The 12,413-nt window shown below is 41.7% G+C and overlaps 1 protein-coding gene across 1 annotated transcript in view; it reads left to right on the top strand.

The window, feature by feature from the left end:
• The window catches only part of epb41l2 (erythrocyte membrane protein band 4.1 like 2), a 59,339-nt gene that overhangs the window by 12,635 nt on the left and 34,291 nt on the right, over nt 1-12,413 (top strand). The window contains exons 2-4 of the mRNA XM_071517242.1: nt 5,717-5,958; nt 8,202-8,402; nt 10,388-10,639. Coding sequence (XP_071373343.1) covers nt 5,731-5,958; nt 8,202-8,402; nt 10,388-10,639 — 681 coding nt within the window. The 5' untranslated portion in view covers nt 5,717-5,730. The remainder of the gene's footprint in view (nt 1-5,716; nt 5,959-8,201; nt 8,403-10,387; nt 10,640-12,413) is intronic.

Genomic DNA, 12,413 nt, shown 5'->3' with positions numbered 1-12,413 from the left:
ATGAAGTGAAGGATGGTTGGATAGATGGAACGAGTGTTTCCATACTAGTGGATGAATGGAGGACTGAATGGATATAGCGAGAATGAAGCATGCTAGTGTCCATGAGTAATCTCTCTTCTGGCACATATGCTCAGTGGGTGGGCTCTCTCTCTCTCTCTCTCTCTCTCTCTCTCTCTCTCTCTCTCTCTCTCTCTCTCTCTCTCTCTCTCTCTCTCTCTCTCTCTCTCTCTTCTCTCACTCTCTTCTTCCCCAGTAACCTTGTTTTCTCCCTCATCCACCTCACTTTCACCTCCCTCTTGCTCTCTCTCTCTCTTGCTCTCTCTTTCACTCACACACACTCTCTCTTTCTTTCTCTATCTGCATGTCGCTCTACCTTTCTCCATTTCCACCCCTCACCCCCCCTCTCATTTTCTGCCCTCGTTTCTCCAAGCGATGCTCCCGAGGGAAGCAGGCGCAGAGCACTGAGGGAGCGAAGAAAGGAGAGGATAGAGGAGTGAAAATGGCAATGACAGTTTGTAGGGCAGGCGTGAGCTAAGAGCTGGGAAACGAAGGAAGGAAAGAGAAAGTGGAAAAGAGAAATAAAGGAAGAGATAAAGCGGTATATAAATACAGAGGAGAGAGGAAAAAGAAAGTGAGACTGAAAGAAAACAGGAGGTGAGAAGAAAGAAAGGAAAGAGGCAAAAGGACAGGAGCTACAGGGGAATAGAGAGACAACGATAGGTAAGATGTCTGTCCATCAATTCATCCATCCATTTAATCCATTTATCCATTCATTCAGGCATTCGTAGGATAATATTGGGACTGGGGTTTCTTTGAATGGTTGAGAACAGATGAATGGATGGATGGATGGGTATACTGTCTTGTGGAGTCCAACAGTAAAACCTGAAGTAGGTTAAAGGGTTCAATCAGTGTTACTGAGCACTGTGTAAGTTAATTTTTCATTTCTGTTAGTAATCTATCACTGTCACAGTCATGCACCTGTCCAATTATTGAATACTTAGGCAAACTTGTTTTTTTGTTTTTTTTAAGATTTAAGATTTTCTACAATTAGTAGTTTCTGGCCAAGCAAATCATAATAATAATTCCCATGAAAAACAGAATTGGTTTCTGTTTTCCTGCCTTATATGTTAGCCAGGGAGCTAGTTAACCATCATCTATTTATGATGACTAAAACACAAGCTTCCTGAAACAGCACATAGCAAATACAAAAGTAAGTGTGTGTCTTAGAGAAGGAGACTGAGAGAGTGATCAGCTGAGTTGGGTTTAGTCACTCTCATTCTCGTTCTCACTCACACACACACACACACACACACACACACACACAGCAGAAACGCATAAATAAAGAACCATACCTCATCTAATTCAATTGGCAAGACTTGCTATGTATCTCACTGTGTGTTTATCATGAATCTGCAGGGTTTTCCCTTGCCTATTTGGACACAATTAATTGACTGTGAAATAGTTAGATAAAACACACGACAACATATGAGTAGTACTTGCCTCTAGGAAAAATGTGCTATTCTGTATAGGGAGATGCTTTCTTGGCGAAACACCAATACAAAAACACCAGTAAACACTCTAAAACATCGCTTCTGACGCTCAGATCCAAGGATGTAGCCGGTCCATACTGTCTAGCTGCTATCTGTTTTATCATGTTTAAGTTGTAGCTCATTTATATACTGGAAGACTTTGCTGAGATGGCTGCCAGCTCCCTTACACAGGGTTACATAAGATGTTATACATACAGATGCTGATACGGTCATAAACTATTCAGAGTGTATATGTATAGAGAGAGAGAGAGAGACTGACAGGAGAGAAAGAGAGAATAATGTCAGCTCTATTGTTCAAACAGACTGTGGGAAGAAGAGAGAAAGAGAGAGAGATAAACAGGAGGGGGGTTAGAGGGAGATGAAGCGAGTAGGAGATTGGAGGGGATTGAAAGGAGGCCCGGAAGAGAGGGATTGAGAGATGAGTGGAGAGAAGATTTAGTGAATGGTAAAAAGAGAAAGAGGCACCCTGGGCTGGAGAGTAGAAGAGAAAGATAGAGAGAGAGAGATGGAGAGAGAGAGAGAGAGAGAGAGAGAGAGCTGGAGAGAGAGTGAAGTTGAGAATTGTGAGAGATGGAAAGAGGTTCCCTGAGTTTAACAGTTGTAGAGAGAGAGGGGGAGAGTTTAAAACGGGCCTAAGCGGCCGTGACGAACATCTTGCAGAAACCTGCACTCTTCAGCCAACTCACGCACAAACACACACACACACACGCACACACACACACACACACACACACACACACACACACAGTGATAGTTAGCCAATTGAGAAGCACAATGTTCTGAGATGACTGAGAACAGCAGGAAGAGTATGTAGTAACAGACCTGTTTTGATGACTCTGCTTTAGGGTTGGGCAATTAGAGGAATACGTTGGGCATGAACTGAGTCCATTGCCTATAGAAATTCCCAAGCCAATTTTTTGCCAATTTAAAATACCTTGATCTTTGGTAATTTAAAGTATAACCTTGTGCAAGGCACTCAAATGGGGAAGCACATGCAGGGACACAAATTATGCTCAAGTTTAGGGCTGCAACTAACGATTATTTTCATTGTCGATTAATCTATCGATTATTTTCTCGATTAATGGATTAGTTGTTTGGTCTATAAAATGTCAGAAAATGGTGAAAAATGTGGATCAGTGTTTCCCAAAGCCCAAGATGACGTCCTCAAATGTCTTGTTTTGTCCACAACCCAAAGATATTCAGTTTACTGTCATAGAGGAGTAAAGAAACCAGAAAATATTCACATTTAAGAAGCTGGAATCAGAGAATTTTGACTTATTTTTCTTAAAAAATTACTCAAACCGATTAATCGATTATCAAAATAGTTGGCGATTAATTTAATAGTTGACAACTAATCGATTAATCGATTAATCGTTGCAGCTCTACTCAAGTTGATTTAAACTTTATTTAGACCCAGCACAGATGATAGCCTAAACACACCTGACATTTCAGTTTGTTTTCAGGGTATGCTGGTTTTGTCCCTGTGTGTACTTCCTCATTTGAGTGTCTTGTGTTACTGCTTCCAATTGGGAATGCACTGTGAAATGATCATGTTTGTCAGTTTTCTCTATAGACTGTGAGGATTTATAAATTAAAATGTAAAAATGCCCCTTCCTTGTGCATATAGAAGCTACCTTTCAGTTCAGGTCAACACGGCTACGTGGTGCACAGTCACACTTGGTCATGGGCAAGTTTTTTCAGCATAGACAAATGCATCAATGATAGGCTGTATGTGATGATGATTGGTTGATAAGAGAATGTACACTCTACTCTGCTTCAGCTACTACAGCTATTTTCTAATGAGAGTGTCCATGCCTGTTGTTTCCAGTGCTGCATCATATGCCCTGGCTAAATCTTGCCTCTTTCATTTTTTTGCTTAAACTTAAAGATTACATGGTCTTCTATATGCTGATTAATGCTAAGGATGCCAAGGATTATTCAAAACCCATTACATGTTTCAGTATTGCATGAGTTGCAATAACAAAACAACAACAAAGAGCATAAGGCCGTTCTTACTAACCTCTTACAGCTCACATATCTGGAGATGCGGTGTTTTTATCTGACATGTTCTGTTTGTTGTGCGCTGTAGTTGTGGTTCCCTTGCTGAAACTTTCAAATAAGTTTAAATGACAAATAACCTAAATGACATTGTTATTTCAGAATGTGTGCCACACATGTCTGATATGCTATGATGCTATAGTGTGAGGTGCCTCAAGGAGTGTGTTTGTGTGTATGTATTGGTGTGGAGTGAGTGTCACACACTCACACACTCTCTCTCTTTCTCTCTCTCTCTCTCACTGTGACTAACACACACACACACACAATAACGGCTATAGTATGGACTGAGAGGGAGAGAAAGAATGTAAAGGATCAAGAACAGAACAAACAATTAAGTCAGTTAGCTGACACTATTATCCAGAGTGATTTACAATTCAAGAGTAGATTAGGCTTAAATTAATCTGTTACCATAACAAGCAACTTGGGCCAAGGGACCATAACAAGGGCCAAACAGCAAATAGGCCTACATTTAAAAATCACAAAAAATACAGTAGAAGACAGAGAAACTTACTCCTGGGTCCTCGTAGGTACAGATAAAAGAGCCAAGTGAATTTTATTTGTCTTGTGTTTTGTCTCTTAATATACTCATCTCTTCTCCTCATTAGCCAATCATCTACACAAACACACAGTCTTTCTCTGACACACACACACATATACACACACACACACCTCTCTTTCTGTACCCCCTCTCTCTCACTTTCCTCTCTCTGCCTCGTTAGCCAATCATGCGTAAGGAGACCTGTTCTATTTTTACTCCCGCCCCCTCCCTACCCACGTACCCTATGACTGCTCCACTGTGTGTGTGTGTTTGCATGTGTCCTCTCTTATTGAAGGTGGCAGAGCAGAAAAGAGAGGGAGAGAGAATTAGTAAGATAGGCAAAGGTAAAATAGAGACATCATAAATAATGGAATCAGAGAGAGAGGGCAAGAAACACGGAGCATGATTTGTGTAGAATAATTGGCACCCATACACGTAAAGTGGTTGAATATAGGCTAAAGCAGGCTTGTTATGCAGGTAGACTCCATCATAAGGTAGCCTAGCGCATTCTGACCTCAACTTGCCCTCAAGACCGATGTCATGGTTATCTAGTGTCATCAACTTATTAGTGTCGTGGTGAATGAGTTTATCTGTCTGCCTGATAGGGTGTGTGTGGACAGCGCTGTCATGGATATTTGGGTTGAAGAGTGGTGTGCGTGCGTGTGTGGGCGGGTTGACCACAGCTGCAGGTTAAAAAGAATGACTCAGATGTTAAGATTGACATTCACTCGCTTTTGTTGTGTGTGTATGTATTTATGTATATATACTATATGTGTGTGTGTGCGCGTGACTGCATGTGAGAGAGAGAGGGAGAGAGAGAGAGAAAAACTGATACTACTGAGACTTTGGACAGCTACCACAAAATTCATGAGCTAACGTTTTAAACGTTTATGAGCTCATGCGCTAACAGCTGTGAGCCAAACAGCCGGTATCAGCTAACTAATTTAACTTTCATATATTTTCAATCTTTTTCCCAAGGGCTTCTATTTCCAAGATATTTTGTTTCTGAAACTAATTTTGCAGCCTTTTGTGCAGGTTTAACTAAACAAATCTACCCTGCTTTGGGCTACTATCCTAGAGTGTTTTATTCTTAGCTTATGTTTCCCCATATAGCAGGGGCTTAGGAAGGCTTTGGCCATGTAATATACCTGATAGCTTTAGATTTTCTCCAGGATAATTTTTTTTGTCTGCCTCTCTGCCATTCTCTCTTACTCTGAAACTTTGATCTCTCTCAAAGCCAGAAACCAGGGCACCAAGGGCCTCATTTATAAAAGATTCTTCTGACTAAAATCCAATCTAGAGTTATGCACCATGAAAAATTAATCTTGGTGCCAAAATCAGTGGGGCACTTGGATTTTCTGTGACATACCAAAAGCCAAAACAAATTACATTTGTTATTCAAGGTATCAACGCCATAATTTGAATTAGTATTTTTTCATATTCTGTGAGATGAGCGTACAATGGAATAAACAATCAAGTCAACATTTTGATAAATGTGACCCTGATCCTAATCTGTGATATTTATGCATTCATGTGACACTCTTCTATTGGTCTTCGCGTCTCTCTGCAGGTTGACGTGTCACCATGACAACAGAAGTGGGTTCTGAGACAGAGGTGAAGGAGAAAGCGGAGGAATCAGCTGCTCAGCCTGACCAATCAGAGAAGGCTACAGAGGAAACCCAGGAAGTAGCGAACGCTGAGAACGCAACGACAGAAGCAGAGGAGAAGAAGGAGAAAGAAAAAGATAAAGAGGGGAAGGGAATCTCTCGATTCCTGCCGCCATGGCTTAAGAAGCAGAAGTCTCAAGGCCAGGTGCGTGCTTGTCTGTCTGTGTGTGTGTGTGTGTGTGTGTGTGTGTGTGTGTGTGTGTGTGTGTATATGTGTATTTGCAGGGGTGAACAAATCATAAATTTAGGTGGTAGTCCACTGTGCTACCTGGTAGCTCACACCAGGTTTGTGGTAGTCTGTGTAATCTTACGTAATATGATCATAATAGATTATCAATCTTAATACAGTAACACCAGTAGGGAGTGGATAAGCACAGAGGGCTAAATCTGTCACTTAAATCTCTTATTCTGACTACTGCTCTCTTATTACACCAACACTCTCTTATTACACCAACACTTCTAACAACTTCAGGGTTGTTGTTGTAGGGGCGGCGGTGGCTCAGGAGGTAGAGCGGGTCGTCCACTAATCAAACGGTCGGTGGTTCGATCCCCGGCTCCTCCAGTCCGCATGTCGAAGTGTCCTTGGGCAAGACACTGAACCCCAAATTGCTCCCGATGGTTACGCCAGCACCCTGCGTGGTAGCTTGCCGCCATCGGTGTATGAATGTGAGTGTGAATGGGTGAATGTAGGCATATTGTAAAGCGCTTTGGATAAAAGCGCTATATAAATGCAGTCCATTTGCCATTTGTTTGTTGGTCCACATTTGGGCCACATGATTCTGCGGGAGAACTCGTCTATACAGCCAGATATCGCAATGCCAAACGGTTTTAATTTGTCATACCTGTCTACATGCCACAAGTAATTTGGACCCATAGAATAGTATGTGCGTCTAATAAACCTACGATGTGTCCGCGACAAGGTTCCGCGTGGGTTCACTTCACGAAGCATTCGCATTACCGTCTCCCTTTTAAAACAGAGGCCATGTTTCTGCTTTAAAGTCAACCACATAGTTCTGTGTGAAATGTCGTTGTGTTCTCTGAAATGTCATGTTTTGTGAAATGTCGTTGTGTTTTGTGAAATGTTGTGTTTTGTGAAATGTTGTGTTTTGTGAAATGTTGTGTTTTGTGAAATGTCGTGTTTTGTGAAATATTGTGTTTTGTGAAATGTCGTTTTTTGTGAAATGTCGTATTTTGTGAAATGTCGTTGTGTTTTGTGAAATGTTGTGTTTTGTGAGATGTTGTAGTGTTTTGTGAAATGTCATTGTGTTTTGTGAAATGTTGTAGTGTTTTGTGAAATGTCGTTGTCTTTTGTGAAATGTTGTTGTGTTTTGCCCCTCAGGGCCACCGTACTCTCCTGAGTGACGTGTAATTAACTGAGTGCTGAAAAATATTTTATACTGTCATATGTCACGTTTATTATTTAATAGCCTAACTTGAAGATAGAAGCTCTGAATATGTGCTTTTATTGTTTTTTTATTCCAAAATAACTGTGTTCCCGGTGTGGGGCTAATAAGACTCCAAGACCATATGCCACCGGGGACACCACCCTCCGTGACAACCTTACATACTGGCTCCAGCTCTACTCTCGTTGGCTAACGGTGTTGTAGCTGGGAAGTTATTGTAAAGTGTCCCTCATTCACGGTAGCAGTATTTGGTATTGACGTTATCAAGCTGTGGTGAAACGATAATAATCAGCCAGCGTTAAACTTTATTTTTGCTTTATGGCATTAAGCATACAAGATCAAACTTGCTGTCCAACTTCTGTCTTGTTATCAGTGTCCGTAGCTTCTCGCTACAGTGTGTGATCTGTGAGCAGAGGTGTAGTGCGTGCGATGCGAGGCTCGGCTGTGCCCCGTGGGAGTGACTGACATAAGGTTTCACTCTGTCAGAGCCAGTCAAAAATTACTTCATCTGCAGATTTGCAAATGTCTGCCAGGAGAACAAATCAAGACAGAGTTTTCCATTGTGCATCATTGTTGTTATGTGAAAGAATTTAGATGAGAGAATTTTTTGTGTGTATGCGTGAAAGATTTGATGAGATGAAATGCTGTTACCAGGGCTGGAAATATGTCCCTGCGTCCAGGCTACCGATTTGTTGACCCCTGGGTTTGTTTTTATGTACATGTGCATACACTGTTTCATCTAGATTCATCCAGTCATTAGCACATTAACACAACACTGACATGACAGAAAATGGGAAACTTAAAATACATAAAGATTTTCCTCCAAAACAGGGCACAATCTTCATATGTTAGAGAATCTTTGCTAATATAACAAAAGCTCCAGATCTAGCTTAAAATGGTTCCAAACTTACATTTTTATAGATTTATTCAGATTGGAATATGATTTCTTTCCTGTTTTTACCCAAAATGAAAACCGACTGACCAGGTTGTGCCCAAAGAGACCTCCCCCACCAAGGAAGGCCCACCCTCACAGGAAGCAGTTGCCCAGGTGACAGAGGAAGAGGAGGGGCCTGCACCAGAAGTGAACGGCCACGCAGAAGAAGTGGAAGAGAAGGAGGAAGTTAAGTCGGAGGAAGTCAGGGAAAAAGAGCCAGAATCTCACTCCAATGCCAGTGCTGACACCGAGGTACTGGTCACCTTATTGGCCTGCTTGGCTATCAATCACTCTCTGTCTGGTCAGCAACTGGTCAATTCAATTGTTGCACTGGAAAAAGTGTCACCCTGAAGCATTGCCTACCATAGTTAATCTAGTTTAGGTAGGCTATAACTGTACACATTCTCAGATTTCATGCATATATCATGTTGTTTACCCCAATGAAACAGCAACAGGAATCATGTATATACTGTATGTACATGGCTTTCTTGTGAGCTCTTTGGAAACAAGAATGTGAGTATGCCTGGTTGTGGCTGTGCCATTCTGGTTCTATGGTGAATGAACTACAGACTTCTTTCCAGTGTTTAATGTTATTCTATTAGTAGCCAAAGCACAATTTGCCCTCACATGGTGGTAATATTTGAATTATATCTATGACTCGGGGTTGGAAACACTATGCAGAGGACTGCAAAGCAGATGTAAACAATGTCAGACTCAACTGGTCCTTGGACAAAAAAATTAAATAAATATACACCAAAATCGACCTTTGACATTTTTGTGCTTGCTAATGCTTGAGCTTTGCATCATCTCAAGTGTCAACGATATGCCCTGTAGTTACTAGACAGAAGTGAAACTGCTACCAAACTTGTTGCACAACAATAATTTGTGGTAAAAATAGAGTTCCTATTCCAATTCCCTTTTCATGTAGTCCGTATTGTTGTTTACTGAAGCAATATGACAGACCAAAATGACCAAGATGTTGTCAGATAGTTTAAGACACGGTGCTTAATAAACAATCCAAAGCTACACTAGCAATTTAATGTCAGTTAGTACTACATGCAAACACATGTAGAATGTCACACAGGCACGCACGCACACACACGCACACATTCCCTGCTCAGGCCACTGATCAGGGAGAGAGACTCAAACAGTCATTCTCACTCTTTCTCTCTCTCACTCACACACACACACACACACACACACACACACACACACACACACACACACACACACACAGTTCCATCCAGTGATCACATTTATCCACCCAGGCCCGCCCAGTGACATCAACATGTCACTAATCGGGCCAAAAGAAACGCCTGAAGTTTCTAACATCAGATTCAAGCAAGTCTACACAGACTGTACTACAGAGAAAGAAGAGGAAATACCAAAGAACAGAGAGCCAGGATGAGGGACATGAGATGAGACGGATAGAGAGAAAGCAGTGTTTTCTGGCTTACCTACCTATGGATAGACAGACAGATATGACGCTCTTTTTTAATCCATGCTTCTGAGCAAACTTCACTTTTTATAGAGCCGGTAAGGATACGCTCATATCCAGACAGAATACGTGTCTGTGAGGGATTTATCAAACTGTTGCCACCACAAACCTCAACTACAATGATGGACTTCATCATATCCACAGGGAAGGACAGAGAAACAAACCGACTGGCTGAATAACTGAGGGACAAACAGCAATGAAAGACACAGAGACAGACTGAACAGATATGGAAGGAGCATTAGAATAATGGGACATCTGGAGAGGGCTGTTTACTGGGTTCCCACTGGTCATGGTATTTCTGGAATATCATGGAATTATAATATCCAGATGGGGAAAATCAGGGATTTCTGTGAGGAAGTTGGGGAATGTCAAGGAATTTTACAGGAATATACCTGAACTTTCTGAGCTGAAAAACAACATTACCAAACAGAAAGGAATATTTTTTTTAGAGAATGGAAGCAGATTTAGTTATGGAAAGTCATGGAAAGGTCTTGGGATTTTACATCAGGGCCACAGTGGGAACCCTGTGTTTAACGAGCTGTGTTTTTTTATTTTTTGGTCATTTTGGTGTATTCTCCCTACTTATCTCTCTCACCTATTGTTTTATTCTTCTCCCTCTTTGTCCCTGTCCTTTTCCTTTCTGTGTCTTTCTCTCTCTCCCTCCCTCTCTATTCTTCTGTCTCCCTTAACCCCGCTGTCTCTCTTCCTCCCCTTTCCTCCTCCCCGCCTCCTCTTTTAGCCTGCCAAGGAGGAGAAGGTAGAAGAGAGCGCAGAGAAAAGTCCCGAAGAGACCAAGCCGACGACAGAGGGGGAAGGAGGAGAGGAGCAGAAGAAGGAGCAGGGAGGAGAGGTGGCGAGTGAAAGAGAGGGAGGAGACAGCCATCCCTCCATCTTTCAGTCTCCTCTTCGTCTGGTGAGGAAGGCCAAGATGAAGCTGGTTGTGTGTCACGTGACCCTCCTGGATGGGACCGAGTTCCCCTGTGAGGTGGAGGTGAGAACAGAGACACAATGACACAATGCAGTAACACACACACACAGGAGGGCAAATGATGAATGTGTGTTTTTTTTTTTACATGCTACAAAAGTCCAGGGCCTTAAAGGGTCTTAGTTAAGCATTTAGCATTTTAAGTCTTATATTTCAGTTCAAGAGGTCTTTGAAATTTCTTTGTGAGGTTTCTTGGTGTGCTTTTTTTGTATCAGCAAGAAGCCCAGGCATGCAGACCTGTATTCTATTCTGATATATTCTGGAGTTATTTTCATTTTCACATTATTTACAAAATGACCTTCCCCACTTGTTTATGTAAGAAAAATAAGAAGGAAAAGATGATTTCTGTTGTGATCACATAGGGAATCAAACCATTCAGTAATTTTAGATGGGTACAAAGATGTAGAAATTGATAGAGCATAGAGAATGTTTCCAGCTTTCCACTTTACAACAAATGCAACATGGCAGTGTACTCTCTTTAACTATCAGCATTCCTCTATCCTCTGTCATGACTGTGGGAGAGATAAGTTAGATACAGAAACATTGCCATTATTTTGAGTGGGTTGATCTTTGTGTTTTGACGACGGACATGGTTTACAATTCACACAAAATTCTTGTGTTTACTTGTTGTTACTGCCAGGAGACATTGTCTCCCATGTGAGGAAAATATTTCATGACCCTTGGACCCACTCCAACCACTGAAAATGAATTGCAAAATGTCCAAAATACATGTGCGTCAGTGGGAAAATCAACCTGTTTATGTTGACTTTTTGGAAATGGGAAGTTTCCACTAGGCACTGATAGTAAGGATTAATAAGTTGTATTTGTCATATATAGCTCTGATTGTACTATGTTCTTATGCTAGTCAACTAGGCTACACGTGAGTGTCAGTGTGTCAATGATGTAATGCTCTAATAGGATCAGAACTGGTGTGTATGTGTGTGCATGCGTCTGTGGGTATTTAACCTTGTGACTCAAAGCGCAGTTAGGGAGGAAGCACCCGCTCGCATGATTTGGGCGTGGTTTGGGGGATAAAAGCAGAGCAAAGCAGAGCACGCTGCAGGGGCTTGTCTGGTGACCAGAAAACACACACACAGACACACACATACACACAAACAGGGCAGATTAAGGGGGTCCCACCAGATTAGTGTTCTGCATCTGCTCCTCCCTAACAGGCACGTGGCCCAGACCCCCTACATGCACACACACACACACTACATCTCATGCCTTCACACTGGTGTTTTTTGAAATTGTGAGTAGCTCTCTTGTAGCAGTTCGTTAGCAAGGCTACTGAAAGTCAATGGTAATTAAAAGCATTTCTCTTCTAATTAAGCCCATGTCCTTAAGCCCATATTTATTCCAATTCTTACTATTTCTTATAGAAGTAAAAGTTGTTAAACTGTCATTTGCAGACTCTCATAAGTCCTTAAAAGGGTAAGGAGGAAGCCCAGCAAAATGAGGAAGAGTTTCATTTTGATCTTATTTTGTTTACTAGAAGTTAGTGAGTTAGTGTGAGTGAATGTATAACAGTTGCTAATTTGATCAGAAGTGTCTGCCTCCACTGTTGTTATACTATCCGATGGTGTGTGTGTGTGTCTTTTTTAACCATAACATATCTGGTGAAGTCTTTTGAGAAGCATGCATGCCTTTTTCAGCAATACTCCATTTCACATACAGTCACTCATATTCACACACAGAAGCTGCCCAGTACAGCCACTGAGCAGCTGCACTGGAACAGTTGGGGATTAAGTGCCCTGCTCAAGGGCCGGTCTGGGGATTT

The sequence above is a fragment of the Centroberyx affinis genome, unplaced genomic scaffold, assembly GCF_046629955.1.
Source record: "Centroberyx affinis isolate AG114_WGS23_722 - 3 ecotype Tasmania unplaced genomic scaffold, CSIRO-AGI_Caff_v1 ptg000478l_1, whole genome shotgun sequence".
Lineage (NCBI taxonomy): Eukaryota > Metazoa > Chordata > Actinopteri > Beryciformes > Berycidae > Centroberyx > Centroberyx affinis.
This window is presented reverse-complemented; position numbering and strand designations above follow the sequence as displayed.